At 42.2% G+C, this 19677-nt stretch overlaps 1 protein-coding gene across 1 annotated transcript; it reads left to right on the top strand.

The window, feature by feature from the left end:
* The first annotated feature begins 1370 nt into the window (after positions 1 to 1370).
* On the top strand, positions 1371 to 18997 carry RPIA (ribose 5-phosphate isomerase A). The gene is made up of 9 exons (XM_083583529.1): positions 1371 to 1730; positions 5608 to 5668; positions 9119 to 9174; positions 11171 to 11230; positions 12057 to 12121; positions 13188 to 13256; positions 14923 to 15064; positions 16329 to 16428; positions 17854 to 18997. The coding sequence occupies exons 1-9, from the start codon at positions 1548 to 1550 to the stop codon at positions 17949 to 17951; spliced, it is 834 nt and encodes a 277-aa protein (XP_083439655.1). The 5' UTR covers positions 1371 to 1547; the 3' UTR covers positions 17952 to 18997.
* The last annotated feature ends 680 nt before the right edge of the window (positions 18998 to 19677 follow it).

The raw sequence follows: 19677 nt of genomic DNA, 5'->3' as shown, positions 1-19677 counted from the left end.
CATATATATACATCTATATACATATATATACATATAATATAAAATATATATAATATATATATATCTATATCTACTAGGTAGGAAGAGCCTCTGTATAAGGAAGTTCCATTGGAAAACTGCCCCGAGATGTAAAATAATAAATAACAAATAAAGTAAAACAACTTTTTTAAAAAAAACAACCCTGAATAACCAGCACAAAACTTCCATCTAGCAAGCCTGAATCATGCGGGTGTTGTCATGGGAGGGGTATTTTTAGGATCAAGGCTAAACTGTCAAGCCCCCACCCACCCCACCCTGCTGCTATTTTGCTATTGGCAGGAGGTGCAAAGTTGTCAGTGTCATGAAAGGCGGCATATATAATTGGAATATTGTTTTTGAAAAATGATATTGGAAAACTGCTACGTTTAGTTACAAGGAAATTCAGATGGGAGGGACTGGAGGAAGTCAAGTAAGATGTTTAGAAGGTTGGAAGCTTAATTATGAATTTGTATTGTATTTGTGTGTTTGTTGTTATATCTTTTGTTGTTATTTGTTTTATTTGTTTCTCTTTCTATTTGTTCTTTATTGGGTTTTTTTTAGTTTGTGTTATTGAAATATACTCAGAGTCGCAAAGTGATTTCATGCTCTTTATTCAGCTCATAGTGGTGAGGAGGAATGAATTAATGTCCCCTCAAAGTATCTGCTTTATATACATTATTTACACAATGGGCTGCACATGATTGGCTAATTCCGGAATTCTACTGTAAGCCAACCAGGTTGTGGATTCACTTCTATCTGGAGCATGATTGGGTGGTTCCTGCCAACCAATCATACTGCTGCATTGTTCTAGGACCAATCAGACTGCTGCATTCTGAATCCTATTGTTCTAGGACCAATCAGACTGCTGCCTTTTGGATCCTATTGTTCTAGGACCAATCAGACTGCTGCAGTTTGGATCCTATTCAACTCAGTACATAACAGTTATATTTGTAAGGAACTTAATAAACATTATGGGGAAAAAATGAAAGGCGGTATAGAACTTTAAATTAAATTAAGACATGACATATAATATAATATAATATAATATAATATAATATAATATAATATAATATAATATAATGTAATGTAATGTAATGTAATGTAATGTAATGTAATGTAATATAATATAATATAATATAATATAATATAATATAATATAATATAATATAATATAATATAATATAATTAATATAATATAATATAATATAATAATATTCAGCCACTGCAAGGACAGGCTACTGGACTAGACGGGCCTTCACCCTGAGGCAGCAGGCCGTTCTCCTGCCCTTAACATGAGGCCTTGGCGCGCCGGGGTGCATTGTGGGTGCTGTAGTTCCCCGCCCGCCTGGCGCAGGCTCTCCGCCTGGCGGCGGCACTACAAGCCCCATGCGGCCGCGGGGTGGCGAAGGCCGCTCAGCTGAGGAGGGAGAGGCCGGCTTCCCTCAGCCGCGGAGCAGCCAGGTGGCTTCCATGGGGCCGGCGGCGGGCCGAGGCAGGCGGAGCTGAAAGGGGGCGGAGGAGGGCAGGCGATGCGGAGCCGGGGGCAGCGCGCCGCCCTTCTCTGCCGGAGGCTCGCGGCGGAGGGGAGGAGGCACGTGCACCGGCGCGCCCCGCGTTGCAGCAGCCAAAGCATTATTAGCAGCCAAAGCAGCGCGATGACCGAGGAGGCGAAGAAGCTGGCCGCCTGGGCTGCGGTGAACAACCACGTGCAGGTGGGGAATCTCCTTTGGGCTTTGGCTTTTTGCAAAGTGCACAGCAGGCTGCGGGAGCCGGGCGCCTCTGCTTCCACCAGAAATGCAGGATCCCGTCTCAAATGTTGGGGGTGTGGATCTCGTGCACGTTGCCTCGGCTGGGGTTTTGGAGGACAGCGGTTTGTAGGACTACTGCGAAGAGAGAGAGAGAGAGAGTGTGTGTGTGTGTGTGTGTGTGTAAATATATATATACACACACGCACATGTATGTATATATAGTGAAATACACAGAGAGAGATACGCACGCTCAAAAGTTTCACCCAAGAATTCATAGAATTTCATCCTATAGAATTGTTTTTATATATATACTGTACTGTATATATATACATATATATATATATATACATACATACAGTGGTACCTCGGGTTACACACGCTTCAGGTTACAGACTATAGAACTGTTTTTATATATATACTGTACTGTGTGTGTGTGTGTGTGTGTGTGTATATATATATATTCACCCTATAGAATAGTTTATATATATATATACCATACTGTGTGTGTGTGTGTGTGTGTGTGTGTATTCATCCTATAGAATTGTTTTTATATATATACTATACCGTATATATATATATATATATATATACACATATATATATACAGTGGCACCTCACGTTACAGACGCTTCAGGTTACAGACTCCGATGCTAACCCAGAAATAGTACCTCGGGTTAAGAACTTTGCTTCAGGATGAGAACAGAAATTGTGCAGCGGCAGCGGGAGGCCCCATTCTCTAAAGTGGTGCTTCAGGTTAAGAACAGTTTCAGGTTAAGAACGGACCTCCGGAACGAATTAAGTACTTAACCCGAGGTACCACTGTAATATATATACACACACACACATGTATGTATATATAGTTAAATACACACACATATATAGAGACTCACGCTCAAAAGTTTCACCCAAGAATTCATAGAGTTCTCAGCTGGCCGCCTGGGCTGCGGTGAACAACCACGTGCAGGTGGGGAATCTCCTTTTTGGCTTTGGCTTTTTGCAAAGTTCACAGCAGGCTGCGGGAGCCGGGCGCGTCTGCTTCCACCAGGAATGCAGGATCCCGTCTCAAATGTTGGGGGGGTGGATTTTGTGCTGAGGTTTTGGAGGACAGCGGTTTGCGAAGAGTGTGTGTGTGTGTATAAATATATACACACACACACACACACATATATATACACACACGCACATGTATGTATATATAGTTATATACACACATATATAGAGAGAGAGATACGCACGTTCAGAAGTTTCACCCAAGAATTCATAGAATTTCATCCTATAGAACTGTTTATATATATACTGTACTGTGTGTGTGTGTGTGTGTGTGTGTGTGTGTATATATTCACCCAGGAATTCATAGAGCCGGGCGCGTCTGCTTCCACCAGGAATGCAGGATCCCGTCTCAAATGCTGGGGGTGTGGATTTTGTGCTGAGGTTTTGGAGGACAGCGGTTTGTAGGACTACTGCAAAGAGTGTGTGGGTGGGTGTATGTGTATATATATAATATATATATACACACACACACGTACATGTATTTATATATAGTTAAATACACACATAGAGAGAGAGATACGCACGCTCAAAAGTTTCACCCAAGAATTCATAGAATTTCATCCTATAGAACTGTTTTTATATATATACTGTACTGTGTATGTGTGTGTGTATATATATATATATATATATATATATTCACCCTATAGAATAGTATATATATATATATATATATATATATATATATATATATATACCGTACTCTGTGTGTGTGTGTGTGTGTATTCATCCTATAGAATTGTTTTTATATATATACTATATATATATATACATATACATATATATATATATATATATATATATATATATATATATATATAGTGGTACCTCGGGTTACAGACGCTTCAGGTTACAGACTCCACTAACCCAGAAATAGTACTTCGGGTTAAGAACTTTGCTTCAGGATGAGAACAGAAATCGTGCTCCAGCGGTGCAGCGGCAGTGGGAGGCCCCATTAGCTAAAGTGGTACCTCAGGTTAAGAACAGTTTCAGGTTAAGAACGGACCTCCGGAACAAATAAAGCACTTAACCCGAGGTACCACTGTATAAAAACAATTCTATAGGATGAAATTCTATGAAATCTTGGATGAAACTTTTGAGCGTGTGTATCTCTATATGTGTGTGTATTTAACTATATATACATACATGTGCGTGTGTATATATTTCATTTTAATACATCACACACAAAAAAGAAATATAGAAGTAAACAAATATCCATAACCACCTAGCAACTAAAAAGGAAAGAAAAAAGAAAAGAAAAGAAAAACAACAATAATAATACATTAAATAGTTCTCACAATACATTTAACATAAAAATGACTTTTTCCCCTATATCCTATAGAATTGTTGAGTTGGAAGGGACTCCGAGGGTCATATGCATGCCCTTGTATTTATTCCTCACTTCATTATGGTTCTGTTTAGTTCAGTTTGTAGAGCCCAAGACTCTGAGCCCCACGTTGGGCGAAAAGATTCCTGCATTGCAGCAGGTTGGGCTAGATGACCATGAGGGGTCCCTTCCAACTCTACGATTCTATGATTCTGTTATTGGAACAAATAAAACAAACAAACAAAACCCTCCAAGCGGTTTATGAAAAGATGCAGCAAGAAAACTGTGAAAAATCCACAACCACGCTTTAAAGAGTACAAAAGTTAAAACGTTGAAAAGGATTAAAACGCACCTCGGCTTTCTAAGCATCTGTGTAAACAAGAGTGTTTTAGAAGGTGCTTTTAAAAGAATGCAGTGACTGAGGGCAGTTGCTTGATCTCAATCTTGTTAATATCCCAGGAATTGTATGTTTGGCTTGGACCTAAAGCAGTAAAGCACTCATAAGTTTTGTTTGTTCACAGCTAGGAACTTTTGCAATGCATGTTTGCTAAGTCCCGCTGAACTTCAAGGGTTACTCTTTCAGGTATTTCATAATGTTGTTAAATACACACTTGAAACAGGAAATTCCAAATATATACCATACAGACAAGTAGCAGAATTCTGTATTAAATACAATGGTGAAATACAGTATTTAGCTGTACATGTTAGTTTTCAATGTAAGGAAATTAATAACTATGACTTCATACTTTTTTCCATCTGCTTAGTTTTTAACATAGAAGGGTGTTTTTTTATCAAAGCATGTCTTATTTTACTGGGCCCTATCTTACAAGGGATGTGGGACGCGGGTGGCGCTGTGGGTTAAACCACAGAGCCTAGGACTTGCCGATCAGAAGGTCGGCGGTTCGAATCCCCGCGACGGGGTGAGCTCCCGTTGCTCGGTCCCTGCTCCTGCCCACCTAGCAGTTCGAAAGTACGTCAAAGTGCGAGTAGATAAATAGGTACCACTCCGGCGGGAAGGTAAACAGCATTTCTGTGCGCTGCTCTGGTTCGCCAGAAGCGGTTTAGTCATGCTGGCCACATGACCCGGAAGCTGTACGCCGGCTCCTTTGGCCAATAAAGCGAGATGAACGCCACAACCCCAGAGTCGGTCACGACTGGACCTAATGGTCAGGGGTCCCTTTACCTTTACCTTATCTTACATGGGATGTCTTTCTGCCTCAAAATTAATACTGTGGTTCAAGGATTGGGAACCTCTGGAACTCTGTATGTGGCCCTGCTACTCGGTTTGATGGCAGTTGGGAGTCCAACCGTACCTGGAAGGGTACAGGGTCCACACCTGTGCCATAAATTATCAAGTTTTCTAGAAGTTGCCACTTTTTGCCTATGCTAAATACTCTCCAGTAAACTCAAGCCATGTGGTTTCTAAGTTGACTAAGTGAGAACAAAATATTTGTCTTTTTTCTTTAGAATAATCAAGTCCTTGGAATTGGAAGTGGGTCTACAATTGTTCACGCTGTGCAGAAATTGGGTATGCATTTCCGCTATTCTTTTTGTCAGAAATTATGTTTCAGTTATTTAAACTTCAAGAGTCTGTTCTAAACAAGTGTACCTTGTTTTACTTGCCAAACAGCTAGCCCAGTGTGTGGAGTCTGTGTCAGGCTAAGGGCTGGGATATCTCTATCTTGGATGTGATCTTTGTACAGTGACTCCATGGATTAAATCCAACACATGTAGGCCCAAAACATAGTTAGTTTTTGGTTTCCATGTGGGCATATGTGTGTAGCACAGTTTTCTTCAGTCTAGTGATCTCTAGAGGCTTGAGTTATTTATTAAATTTGCATACCGCCCTTCATCTGAAGATCACAACACAAAATAAGAGCACAAAATACATAATAAAATAAACCAATAACTCCCCTCCCACAAACACACTTAAAAGGACACCCAGCTCTACCTCTCTTTTAAATCAGAACCAGTGAAGGTCCTGTGTGAGTGCCTGGAGGCGGTTGGAGGATGGACAGCAGCTAACAGATTTAGACTGAATCCTGACAAGACAGAAGTACTGTTTTGGGGGGACAGGCGGGCGGGTTTGGGAGACTCCCTGGTCCTGAATGGGGTAACTGTGCCCCTGAAGGAGCAGGTGCGCAGCCTGGGTGTCATTTTGGACTCACAGCTGTCCATGGAGGTGCAGGTCCACTTTGTGTCCAGGGCAGCTGTCTACCAGCTCCATTTGGTACGCAGGCTGAGACCCTACCTGCCCGTGGACTGTCTTGCCAGAGTGGTGCATGCTCTAGTTAGCTCCTGCTTGGACTACTGCAATGCACTCTACGTGGGGCTACCTTTGAAGGTGAGCCGGAAACTACAACTAATCCAGAATGAGGCAGCTAGACTGGTGACTGGGAGCGGCCACTGAGAACATATAACACCAGTCCTGAGAGATCCGCATTGGCCCCCAGTACCGAGCACAATTCGAAGTGTTGGTCTGACCTTTAAAGCCTTAAACGGCCTCGGTCCTGTATACCTGAAGGAGCGTCTCCACCCCCATCGTTCAGCCCGGACACTGAGATCCAGCGCTGAGGGCCTTCTGGCGGTTCCCTCATTGTGAGAAGTGGTTATAGGGAACCAGACAGAGGGCCTTCTCAGTAGTGGCGCCCAACCTGTGGAACGCCCTCCCATCAGATGTCAAGGAAATAAGCAGCTATCCTATTTTTAAAAGACATCTGAAGGCAGCCCTGTTTAGGGAAGTTTTTAATATTTAATTCTGTATTGTTTTTAACACTCAATCTGGTCTAGGGAATTGGTCAAGGACCAATAAGTGCAAAGGATTAAGGTCTCAACTGCGGATAAGATTCCAGGATGATTATGTTAAACTTTCTAAAGTTTTCGTAATCTTGAAAATTTATTCAGAATCTAATTTCCAAAGCTGCCTCGAGCTACAGTATCATGTGATAACAGCCCACTTCCCTCTTTAGCACGGTTATCGTAGCGTTTTCATGTGAAGCAGTTTCAAAGCTGCAAGTTGCACGGTTGTGACTTGAATCAAATCTCTGTGTGGTCTGCTGAGGTCTCTGGGTTGTGCTCCTGGAGAGAAGCCAGTTGAATATTGTGATATGGTGCGTTTCCTGATGTTTCTCTGGTTACTGGAACATGCTAAGAGCTAGAGATATGTAGCCTTCAAGGCATGCTTGGAACAGATATACAATTCTGAGAGGCTGGAGGGCTCAAAATGCTGCAGTCCCGTCCCCCCCCAATGAATGCAGTGCCCTTGTATTGCCCTCATCACAACAGGAAGGGAGCAGGAACCTGCACAATTGGGGCTATATAGCCGGTAGTCTTAATTCCAGTGGTGCATGGCTTTTCTGCCCAAGCATGCATGGTGCACAGGGACATGGGTGGCGCTGTGGGTTAAACCACAGAGCCTAGGACTTGCCGATCAGAAGGTCGGCGGTTTGAATCCCTGCAACAGGGTGAGCTCCCGTTGCTCGGTCCCAGCTCCTGGCAACCTAGCAGTTCGAAAGCACGCCAGTGCAAGTAGATAAATAGGTACCGCTATGGCGGGAAGGTAAACGGTGTTTTCGTGCGCTGCTCCGGTTCGCCAGAAGCGGCTTAGTCATGCTGCCCACGTGACCCGGAAGCTGTACGCTGGCTTCTTCGGCCAATAAAGCGAGATGAGCGCTGCAACCCCAGAGTCGTCCACGACTGGACCTAATGGTCAGGGGTCCCTTTACCTTTATGCATGAGAGAAGCCTCCTCTGGCAGGTCCACTTCCTCAGTTCTTTGAAATAAAGCAATACCTCTGGATTGGGATTGGCTGAGCAGGACAGAGCGCTGATTGGCAGAAATATCTCCAGAGCTCCTCTCGAGTTCAAATGGAAGTATAGTGGTACCTTGGGTTACATACGCTTCAGGTTACAGACTCCGCTAACCCAGAAATAGTACCTCAGGTTAAGAACTTTGCTTCAGGATGAGAACAGAAATTGTGCTCTGGCGGCGCGGCAGCAGCAGGAAGCCTCATTAGCTAAAGTGGTGCTTCAGATTAAGAACAGTTTCAGGTTAAGAACAGACCTCCGGAACGAATTAAGTACTTAACCTGAGGTACCACTGTATAACACATATGTGGGACAGGGAAGAGTATGTGGCCTTGAAATTTGGGTGCTCTTTTGTTTTGTTTTGTCCTTGGGAGTGCTGTTCCCCGGTAGCCCTGGTTGCAAGAGTCCCAACCATTGCTTTAGCTGAGTAGTGATGAATGTTAACCCCAAATGACGATGCTCATGGATGAGAAAAGGGCCATATTCAGAAGAACAGCAATGCTAGCTATTCCATGATAGCTGCTAACCAGAATGGTCAGAAATTTTCTTCTTATTTGCTACTGGCTGTCCTCCATCAGTTGTATCACCTTCAAGATGGTTTCCTCAATCTGTAGTTTGAAGAGTCTTTTCTGAACTTGTGAGTAAGGTAGCAGCTTGCAATTTGTTCAAGGCAGGAGCTGTAAAAACTGGTATGTTCAGTAAATTTCGCGGCGTTAGCTAACTGCTAATGTGCTGCTAACTGGACATACCTTTTGCTTCATTTGCTGCGCAGAAATGACACGGGTAATTAGGCTTTTCATCAGAGATTGAAAGTGGAAATTGTTCTCCATTCGGCAGAAACCTTAAACTGCACCAGCAGTGGGCATTTCCTTCCTGTTTCCTTTTGCAAGCGGAATGAAGCACAATATGGTCGTACCTTGGAAGTTGAACGGAATCGGTTCCAGAAGTACATTTGACTTCCAAAAATAGCTCGCAAACCGGAACAGTCACTTCTGGGTTTGCGGCATTCGGGAGCCAAAACATTTGAGATCTAAGCTGTTCAAAAACCAAGGTACGATTGTAACTGAAAAATAAATAAATGATTGGACTAGTTTAAGCAGGAATATTTTAATAAGGGTGCATGACTCTTTCTGGTCTGAGTACGTATTTAACAAAGCAATTTCCCCCCACAGCTGAGAGAGTGAAGCAAGAGAATCTCAACATAGTCTGTATACCTTCGTCTTTCCAGGTAAAATCTTCCCCTTGACATCTCCATTTTTTAAAGAGCCAGATCTTCTGTTTACATCTTGATCAGCCACTCAACAGCTACGAGGCTGTTTTCCAGTATGTAAGCAGCTAAATTAAGGTTATTTGTAGGATAGCTTTCTGAACTGATCTCGTGTGGACCCCTATCCCATTAGGACTCCACTTCTGACTTCCTTATGAAAATCTATATGCCATCACAGAGGTGTTAACAATACTCCTTGTGGTGTCTAGACCATGGGGAAACTCTGTTCCAACAGTGAGTTGTACTTGTAAGTCGTCAAGGCAGCACACTGGAAAGGCATTGCTAATTTGCCTTGTTTCTTTTTCCCATTCGTTGTTTTCTTAATGCTCCTCCCGAGATTAGAGCTCTGAACATGACAGCAGTGCTACTTGCAACCCTGTCCATTTTTGAACTGTGTGCTGAACTCACCTGAGGTCACAGCCTAGCAACTGTTGGTTTCCTAGCAACTAACACTGAATTGCCTTCGTGTCTGGAGCCTGAATTTCCAGATCATTAGACCGTTGGTGCAGTACGTCTACATTCAGCTGGGCAACATAACAATGTTCTTTAATGTTCATTCCCACAATAATGTTCATTTTCATGTGTGAGTAGGATGTTTGAATGGCCACCTTAGGTGTTCCTTTTGGGACTGGAAGGTGGGGTTTGAGTAAATATCCAAGTTCTATTCATTCAGAAGATCTAGCATGCATTTACATGCTTCCTTATCCTGTTGAAACAGGTAATCTGACAGGTGAGACCTGCAAGGTGGCTAAACACTGGAAAAGTCAGTTTTGAAATGTGGCTGTGTCTCTAGTACAGAGAAGGCTTTCTTGGTTTGTGGGGTATATGGCTGTAGTTGTAAGAATCAATTGACAATATGTGGTTCTCCAACAATATTAAGCAATTTCTTACTGGGAAAGGTAGCCTGTAAAAATACCTTTCAGCTGCATTAGGCCTTGATTTTACAAGAGTGTTTCCTGGGACTGGAGTTACTAGAAGCATTAGGTAGCACCACACACCCTCCAGATGTTTTGGGACTACATTTCCCATCATCCCTGACCACTGGTCCTGTTAGCTAGGGATGATGGGAGTTGTAGTCCCAAAACATCTGGAGGGCCAAGTTTGGCCATGCCCTGGATTAGGTGGTGCCCAGGTTGCTTTTGTTAAATATTGCATAGCTGTCGAAAAAGATGTGCTCATAGGAGCATCAACTGTTGCTTATATCACTCAAAATGTACTGCTGGTATGCAGCGTTACAGGTATACATGCCACAGTGCGTTAATATCAGAGTCCAGCAAATCATTTTAAGAAATCCCACCCTTTTCTAATCCTCATGGAATATGATCTTGCTTGCAGAGGGCGTCAGGCCACACCTAATAAGTACACAGGTTTAGGATTGCAGCCATCGTTCAGTTGTATCGATGTGAACCTTGTGCAGCGTTTTTAATGCGAGTATCTTTCATAGTCTGTTGAAATACTAAATGGGTGTTCCAAGTCAGACCATTAGTCTACCTAGATCAGTATTGCCTGCACTGGTTTGGCAGCATCCCTCCAGGGTTTCAGGCAAAGTTACGACAGATTAAATTTGGGACATTTTGCATGCAACACATGTGCTCTGCTATTAAGTTTGTGCTGTTTTGACACCAGAGATTACATGTTGCTTCTGAGAGGGCCGTTCCGACCTCTTACAGAAGACGATGGATTTTATATCTGCCTGGCTTGTTAAAGAAGAGGAGAACTTGAGGGTGCAAAGGCTTTAAGACTCCTTCATTGTGGGAGAAATGAGTCTTTTCTTGGTTGAAAACCCGCTTTCGTTGGATCAAAATAGCATGCTCCTGAAAGATTAACATTCACTCCATTATAGTGCAGTTTCTTAACCACTAATTTGTATTACTGCTGCTAATAAAAATGTTGAAATGACTCTGATTTCTCCCCTATAAACTCTGGGAAACAATTTTGGCTTTTTCTTTCCATTTAGGCACGTCAGTTGATTCTGCAGAATGGCTTAACCTTAAGCGACTTGGATCGACACCCTGAGGTAAAAGATTTGGGTTTTTCTTGTGCTCTTCAGCAACTGTTCAGTTCCCATGCAACACTGCTCTTAGTTTTCTCAGTACAGTGGAACCTTGGTTCTCAAACTTAATCCATTCCGGAACTCTGTTTGACTCCCGAAACTGTTCAGAAACCAAGGCACAGCTTCCGATTGGCTGCAGGAGCTTCCTGCACTCAAACGGAAGCTGCGTTGGACATTTAGCTTCCAAAAAAGATCGAAAACCGGAACACTTAATTCCGCGTTTTCGGCATTCGGGAGCCGATTTGTTCGTCAACTAAGCCGTTTGAGAACCAAGGTTTCCACTGTATAAATGATTCTAATGGTTCTAATAATTGCAGATGATACAACGGTGGAACTCCCACCGGGCTCCGCAGGCTTGCAGAGAGCTGCCAGAAGCCCGGGGTGCACAGCGCCTCACTCCCCGGGCTTCGGGCTGCAGGCCTGCGGAGCCCGGCAGGAACTTCCCCTTCATTTTTGGAGGGGGAAAAGTGCGTCCTATAGAGCGAAAAATACGGTACGTTCAAAGAAGATTGGAAAACATTTATTGAATATATGGGGGGAAGTTGTGTACACCTGAAAATGCTGGCAGCGTTAAGATAAATTCAACAGTGTAAATAATTTTGGATGGATGGAAAACCAATTGGTATAGTTTTTGTAAAACATGCAGAGATATAAGATATGCAAAATGAACCATGGAACGAGAAGGGAAGTCATTGATTTCTTAAGGATGTAAAATGTTGATCTGAAATTGGAAAACAGAAAAATTAATAAAAATCATATTTTTTAAAAAAAACTCTTTTCTTTCCTGAAGTTGAATGTTGCCATTGATGGTGCCGATGAAGTCGACTTGGACCTCAATCTTATCAAAGGAGGAGGGTAAGAAATAATGCCTAATTATTTTACTTGCAGATGAAAGCACTGAGAACAAGGGTGGAAAGCTCGTTGGAAGCTGCTGGACCCTGTAGCTGGTAGGCTGGTGACCAGGCAAGGCTATGGAAAGCAATCATTCCCCTCCAGCTTTTATTTTTCTAGGCCTGCTTTTCAGAAAATGGAAACACTAGAATACCAGTTGCTGGAAAACCGTAGGAGGCTGATTTGCACAGAAGCAGGGCTGGGCATTCTCAAAACAGAAAAATAATTCTAATCGGCTTGCCAGATTGCCAAGGCCTTGGAGTCCAGACATTTTGGGAGTGTTTATATCGGATGCCTACTAATTTCTATGCCCAGATTGGCCGGATTGCCTATACAGATGCAGGTGAAGATTTTAAAAATGAACAAACAAACAGCAAAAATCCCTGGGGTTTGCTATGGGAATGTGTTTTCCTGCCTGGAGGTGAGCTAGAGAGACCTTCAGGCCACAGCAATAGTTTTGGCTCGGGGTTGGCTGAGCAGTGGAAAGAGCTGATCGACAGAAATGGCTATAGCAGTTACAACGGAAGGCTAGGGAGTGCTCAGGGAGAGCAGGAAATAGTATGGTTTTCTTGGCAGGGTGGGGTTATATTTGGGAGGATTTTGCGATGGGGCAGTGCCCCAGTTGTCCTAAGCCATGGATAGACAGCCATGGACCCGGCCCAATCGCCTTCTCAATCCGGCCCGCGGACGGTCCAGGAATCAGCGTGTTTTTACATGAGTAGAATGTGTCCTTTGATTTAAAATGCATCTCTGGGTTATTTGTGGGGCATAGGAATTTGTTCAATTTCCCCTCCAAAATATAGACCGGCCCCCCACAAGGTCTGAGGTACAGTGGACCGGCCCCCTGCTGAAAAAGTTGCTGACCCCTGTCCTAAGCTGGCCAGCCTGGAATAAATAGCTGTGTTGATATCCAGGGCTCCAAGATTCTATAGATAGATTTCCTTCCTAAGCCGTCGGTTGCTAAATCCTTAGTTGACTTCTGATCGGTCTGGGTGACAGAGTTTGTGTTCTGCTCTCTTTCCTCCTCCAGAGGCTGCCTGACGCAGGAGAAGATTGTCGCTGGCTATGCGAAAAGCTTCATTGTCATTGCTGATTATAGGTAAAACACGCTGTTTGGTGCTTTTTCCAGAAGAGAGAGGGAGCTGTATTCAGTCCTAACATACCTGAAAGACTATCTCACTCAATCGACCATTGCATATTGCAGGAGAAGACCTCCCGAAAGTTTATCAATAAGGCCCATTCGGTAACATCGTGGAATTGGGGATGTTAGTGTTGTGACGGCTACCCTTTTGTGTAGGTCAAGGTAAAGGGACCCCTGACCATTAGGTCCAGTCACAGACGACTCTGGGGTTGCGGCGCTCATCTTGCTTTATTGGCCTAGGGAGCCGGCGTACAGCCTCCGGGTCATGTGGCCAGCATGACTAAGCCGCTTCTGGTGAACCAGAGCAATGCACGGAAACGCAGTTTACCTTCCCGCCAGAGCGGTACCTATTTATCTATTTGCACTTTGACGTGCTTTCGAACGGCTAGGTTGGCAGGAACTGGGACAGAGCAATGGGAGCTCACCCCATTGCGGGGATTTGAACTGCCAACCTTCTGATCGGCAAGTCCAAGAGGCTCAGTGGTTTAACCCACAGCACCTCCTGCGTCCTTTTTGTACCCTTTTGTATAATAGGTAAAGGGGCCCCTGACCATTAGGTCCAGTCGTGGCCGACTCTGGGGTTGCGGCGCTCATCTTGCTTTCTTGGCCGAGGGAGCCAGCGTACAGCTTCCGGGTCATGTGGCCAGCATGACTAAGCCGCTTCTGGCGAACCAGAGCAGCGCACGGAAACGCCGTTTACCTTCCCGCCGGAGCGGTACCTATTTATCTACTTGCACTTTGACGTGCTTTCGAACTGCTAGGTTGGCAGGAGCAGGGACCGAGCAACGGGAGCTCACCCCGTTGCAGGGATTCGAACTGCTGACCTTCTGATCAGCAAGCCCTAGGCGCTGTGGTTTAACCCACAGCGCCACCCGCGCCCCTTTTGTACCCTTTTGTATACAACCCCATTAAATATTGTAGGGGCACTGTCTCCTGTCCCTTCTGCACTGTACTTTTAAAGCAGTGTCATACCACTTTAAGAAGTCATGGCTCGCCCACACCGTAAAAAGAAGGAACCCTGGAACTGTAGTTTAAGGTCACTGTGACTTGTTTTTTAAATTTTATTCATTTTTCTTTTCATTCATTACATACATCTCAAATTCTTAACGTTTCCTATATATTCTTCCCCTCCAAGACTTCCCCCAACTTGCATTTCTGGTTTGTTTCTATTTTCATCCACTTTGCTATCTCTCAACAGAAAAGGTTATTAATAACATAACTTCAAACCTATGAACATAGAAATAAAATTAACTACATCCTCTTATTTCACTATCTTCTAAATATTTCCTGATGCTAATAATGTGAATGTTTATTTAAATCCTGCCATCAAGTCTATTGCCTTTCTTTGTTTCTGCAAATATAATATGAATGGTTCCCAATCTTTTTCAAAGTCTCTGTTGTCTTTTTCTCTTGGTCTTTCTGTCATTTTTGCCAGTTCTGCATAGAAGGGCACTGGGAGTTGCAGAGAGAGCCCTGTTCCCTTCGCAGAGCTACAATTCCCAGAGTGGTTCATCAACCAGTCCCTCTTCTCAGGAAACTCTTTCTTGTGCAACCAGCTGCAAAAGAAGTGTGCATTTGTACAATGTGTTAATTCCGGTTTTGCTTTTAAACAATGTCCCTGTAGGAAAAAGTCTGAAAGCCTCGGAGAGCAGTGGAAGAAAGGTATTCCTATTGAAGTCATCCCAATGGCCTATGTTCCCATTTCCAGAGCTCTGGCCAAGAGGTTTGGGGGTGTTGCTGAGCTGAGGATGGCTGTGAATAAGGCGGTAAGTTTTGATTTCTGGGCAAAAATGCGCCTTCTAGAAGGTATAGAATTTATTTCAGCTTGGGCCTGTATAATTTTTCTCTTTGATCAACTTGTAGGATTGTTGTGTGAGACAGGTATTACCCTATAGGTAATACTGTGCTTGCAATATGCTTTACTGAGTATCTTTCATCGTCCAATTCTCTTTTTTTCCCAAAATTTTTACTGGACTTCCTCGTATCCCCCTAGTTGAATTTCAATGCATATCATTTTAACGGTTTCCCAAATCAAAGTTCTTAAGATAATCTTAACTTAATCACTTAACATCACTCTTTTTTCCCAATTCAGCGTTAAACATAATAACTCATCACATTGCTTATTTAAATCCTAAGCCTAACTGGTAATTGCAAGCTTTTTCCAATTAATTTAACTTAATGTATTTAACTAAATATTAAATTTCGTCCATTCTTCCTGGTACTCCTCCTCCTTCTGGTCGCAGACTCTTCGGTCAGGTCAGCTAGCTCCAAAAAGTCCATCATCTTCATCTGCCATTCTTCCACAGTTGGTACTTCTTGCGTTTTTCACTTCTTAGCTAGTAAAATTCGAGCAGCAGTTGTGGCATACAAAAATAATTTAACATCTTTCTTGGGCAATTCCAAACCTGTTATTCCAAGAAGAAAGGCCTCTGGTTTCTTTATAAATGTATATTTCAACATTTTTTTCAATTCATTATAAATCTTTTCCCGGAAGTATTTCACCTTGGGGCAGGTCCACCACATACATGTGATAAAAAGTTCCTTCTTTTTCTTTACAGTTCCAACATAGATTATCACAGTTATGATAAATCTTTGCTAATTTAACAGGAGTCAAATACCATCTATATATCATTTTCATTGTATTTTCCTTTAACATTGTACATGCAGGGAACTTGACCCCTCTCTTCCACAATCTTTCCCAATCCTCAAACACTATGTTATGACATTGTCCAATTCTAGGTAACATCACACTGTTGAATCTGTTCTGCAGTATTCTTCCAGGGGTATACAGTATAACAAACATTCGCCCCCATTTGTGCTTTGATTTGCATTAAATTAGGGAGTCGCTATCACATGTGAATATGGTGACTTTTCTTTTTTCAGTCCAGCAGTCCATAATTCCATATAATGATTCTGTTCTAGAGTGCTTAAGTTTTCACTTGGAAGTTAGGGTTTGTTTTGTTTCTGTTTCACCCGTTTTGATTTTTGTTTCTTAAAAAACGAGCCTCTACCTATTCTCTTCGCTGCTAGGGCCCTGTCGTGACTGACAATGGGAACTTCTTACTGGACTGGAAATTTGATAAAGTCCATAATTGGCGTGAAGCGAATGTGGCAATCAAGATGATACCAGGTAGGTAGTCTTGCAACAGAAGCATATTTCATGAGGGTTTTTTTAAAAAAATTCCCTTGTAGCTGGCGTATTAACAGCTGTACAACTGTGGAATTAAAAATTCTAAAAAGTTATTAATTAGTGAGTCCAGTCCTCTTCTTTATAAATGAGGGAAAATATATGCCTAATGCCTGAATAACACAAGAGTCGAATTAAGTGCTTTGGAACTTATTTTTGCCCCTGACTGTACATCGTCTTAGTACAATGATAAATATGAATTCTTAGAAAATATTTCTTTTACCGAAAGCCTAGTTAATGCTGTATTTTCAACTGTTAGACAGCAGGTGGCGCCATTGGTGTACATTGCTCTATATGCAGTTCGCTCAGATCACCTGTGTTAGGATATATTGTAGCATCATTTATTTTATTTTACTTTTTGTAACTTTATTAAGAGTTTCAAAACGAATATTTTGTAAATGCAGTAACAGAAAAACCATCTTGAGGTGTAGGACAATGGCACATGTGGATAACATTGTTCTACCATTATATAAAGCAGTGGTTCTCCAACTTATTTCTCTGGACCACACTTCCAGGAAAAAAAATTTGCTCGTGCCACACCATTTATTATTATTATTATTATTATTATTATTATTATTGATAGGAAATACATTGGAAAACAGAAAGAAGCAGCTCCTAGCAGTGCTTGCTTCATAACATAGAATGTGACTGCTTTATAATATGAAGACGAGTCATCCAGAAAGTGTAAAACATAAATCATTCCCAAAATATAATTATGAATGAGCCTCTTACATATATCTAAGTATATATATGCACCTTAAGTGTGTATGCAAACTCAACGAAAGTTGTGAGCTCGCAATGTCTGCAGCAAGAATCCTGGTGGCTAAGTATTGGAAAGGGAATCAGTTACCCACTAGGGGAGAGTGGCTATGTAAGGTTTCAGAATACTTAGAATTAGCCAAATTGACAGACATAATAAGACAAAAACCAAAAAGTGAAGTAAAAAAGGAATGGGAGTGCCTAAATGAACACCTCAAAAGTCAAGGTTCGAGGGCAGAAATTGGCTGAGTCTGGAATAACCTTGTGAAGTGAAAGGATAAGGAAGAGGGATTTATATCTAGATGCTAGGATAGAGATGATAAAGAAAACAAGAAGACACAATGAGACATAAAGGAGGTGCTGTGGGATTGGTGGAAGTCAATATCTTCTTGTTGTTTTAGTGTTTATAATATTAACTTGTAAGATATGGATTTTTATTTTGTTTTTGTTGTTGTTGCTTTCTTTAGTTTTCGAATGTTGATTTTTGTGTGTTGTGTATTGTTATTTTTAGATATCTTTCGTGTTGTTGTGTGGAAAATACTAATAAAATTTATTTTTTTAAAAAATACTTCTATTGCATTCAGACGTGATTTTGCTTTTCTGTTCTAGGGGTGGTGGAAACAGGCCTGTTTATCGACATGGCGGAACGGGTTTACTTTGGCATGGAAGATGGTTCTGTCAGCATCCGGGAGAAGCCAGTCCACTGACCGCCACCCAGCCCCCAAATCTACTCTGCCTTCAGCCCATTGCATACAGTTTTATCACTTTGGTGCCAATTTGACATCTTGCCTTAAATCCTGTCCCGATCTTGGTGAATGTAACCAAAGGTCCAGCAGATCTCACTAATACTGGAAATGAATGTTGTTTTAAATTATATTTTTTACTATTTTTTCATGTAAATCATTTTTTTAAAAAAAGCAAAATGTGATCAATCATTTTGAGCATTTTAAACTTTTTTTTCACTTTGGTTTTTATATAAAACATTGTACCAAAATGGATATTTTATACAGTACTTGAACCATCGGGTTGCTCGGAGTGTGTCTAATGGGGGGGGGAATAGAAGTTGCATTTTGTGGTATTTGCATAAACACCCCCCCCCCAAAAAAAATGCATTGACGCAGAAGGGTAGTGCCCAGTTGGTACTCACAGATGCCTTATTAGAATCTTTTTTTATTCTCTGATTTATGCCTTTCAATGATTTTTACCATAACTGTTTTTAACAGAGAATGTTTAGTCTCAGTATAGATAATTTACTGATAATTTGTGCTGTTGGCCTCCATGGAATTTGTACGGCATGGGATCAGCCACGACGCCCATTCCACGCAAGGAATTCATACCTTTAAAATAATATATGAAATAACAAAATAATATATTTCGGAAATGTTTCAGGACCCCCCACCCCAACTTCCCCAATAATGGATATGGCTGAAATTCGAGGCTGCCTAACCATCCGTACAGGTGAAGATGCACTGGGTTAATGTCCAGTTTAACAATTTTGGGCCCAGTTGGAGTTTCAAAGAGTTCCTGGCCCTCCCTTTGCATGACGACATTTTCGCAGAATGCTGCTTCGAAACACGTCCAAAGAACGAGCCTTACTGGAAGGATTGTATTAATGTAGCAAGAGCAAGGCACTTTTTTAAAAACAAAAAACCTGTTGTCTCTCATCTCTTAAGTGCTTTGCATGATAACCGTGTCAGAAATGTACGACTCGTCGTTTTTGTTTTAGGCACTGAAATAAAGAGCTGTAATGCCAGCCATTTGTGTGTTCGTGTTTGTTCTTAAACGCCTTCCTGGTCCCCGGATTGGGTCAAAGTGCCTCGTGCTGCCCCGCCCCAGATTGTCATGCAAGATTGGATCCTGACGCTTAACAGTGTCCAATCCTGTGCCCTGTTGCTTCAGGGAAACAACATCAAACCTAGCGTTACGTAAAATACATTCAACAGACCCACAAAACGTAACTGGCTGTGCATTCACATAAACAATGCTCTTCTGTATTTATCACAGTATCAAATATTTCTCTTGCACATAATCAACACATAAAGTACAACAAAGTAAACGGAAATCCCAATAGATCAGTTCATTCAGAGAGTCCAAATATTTGCTAGTTTCTGTTCCACGTATGTCTTTGTATGTTCATAAAATCCAAATGGGAGCTTGCTGCAGTTCCACAGAATCTTGACAAGGATTTCCAGAATAATGCCTTGTTTCGCACTCCTGGGCTTCATCAGTTGTTTCTGCAGAAACCATCATGTCATACCGTATTTTTCGCTCTATAGGACGCACCCGACCATAGGGCGCACCTTGTTTTAGAGGGGGAGAACAAGGGGAAAAAATTCTCCCCCTCTCTGCTCAGCGCCCCTTCAGCGAAGCAGCAGGAGAAACAGAGCCCCTTCCATTTCTCCTCCCGCTTCGCTAAAGGGGCGCTGCACAGCT

The sequence above is a fragment of the Podarcis filfolensis genome, assembly GCF_964270895.1.
Source record: "Podarcis filfolensis genome assembly, chromosome: 13".
Lineage (NCBI taxonomy): Eukaryota > Metazoa > Chordata > Lepidosauria > Squamata > Lacertidae > Podarcis > Podarcis filfolensis.
The sequence above is the reverse complement of the archived record's forward strand: the minus strand, read 5'-3'. Positions and strand labels throughout refer to the sequence as shown.

Excerpts from the sequence above, each read along its gene's own strand:
- RPIA (XM_083583529.1), top strand. The coding sequence starts at position 1,548 with ATGCGGAGCCGGGGGCAGCGCGCCGCCCTTCTCTGCCGGAGGCTCGCG. Across the intron at positions 13,257-14,922 it reads ATTGTCATTGCTGATTATAG|GAAAAAGTCTGAAAGCCTCG; the intron begins GTAAAACACGCT and ends ATGTCCCTGTAG. Across the intron at positions 15,065-16,328 it reads GGATGGCTGTGAATAAGGCG|GGCCCTGTCGTGACTGACAA; the intron begins GTAAGTTTTGAT and ends CTTCGCTGCTAG.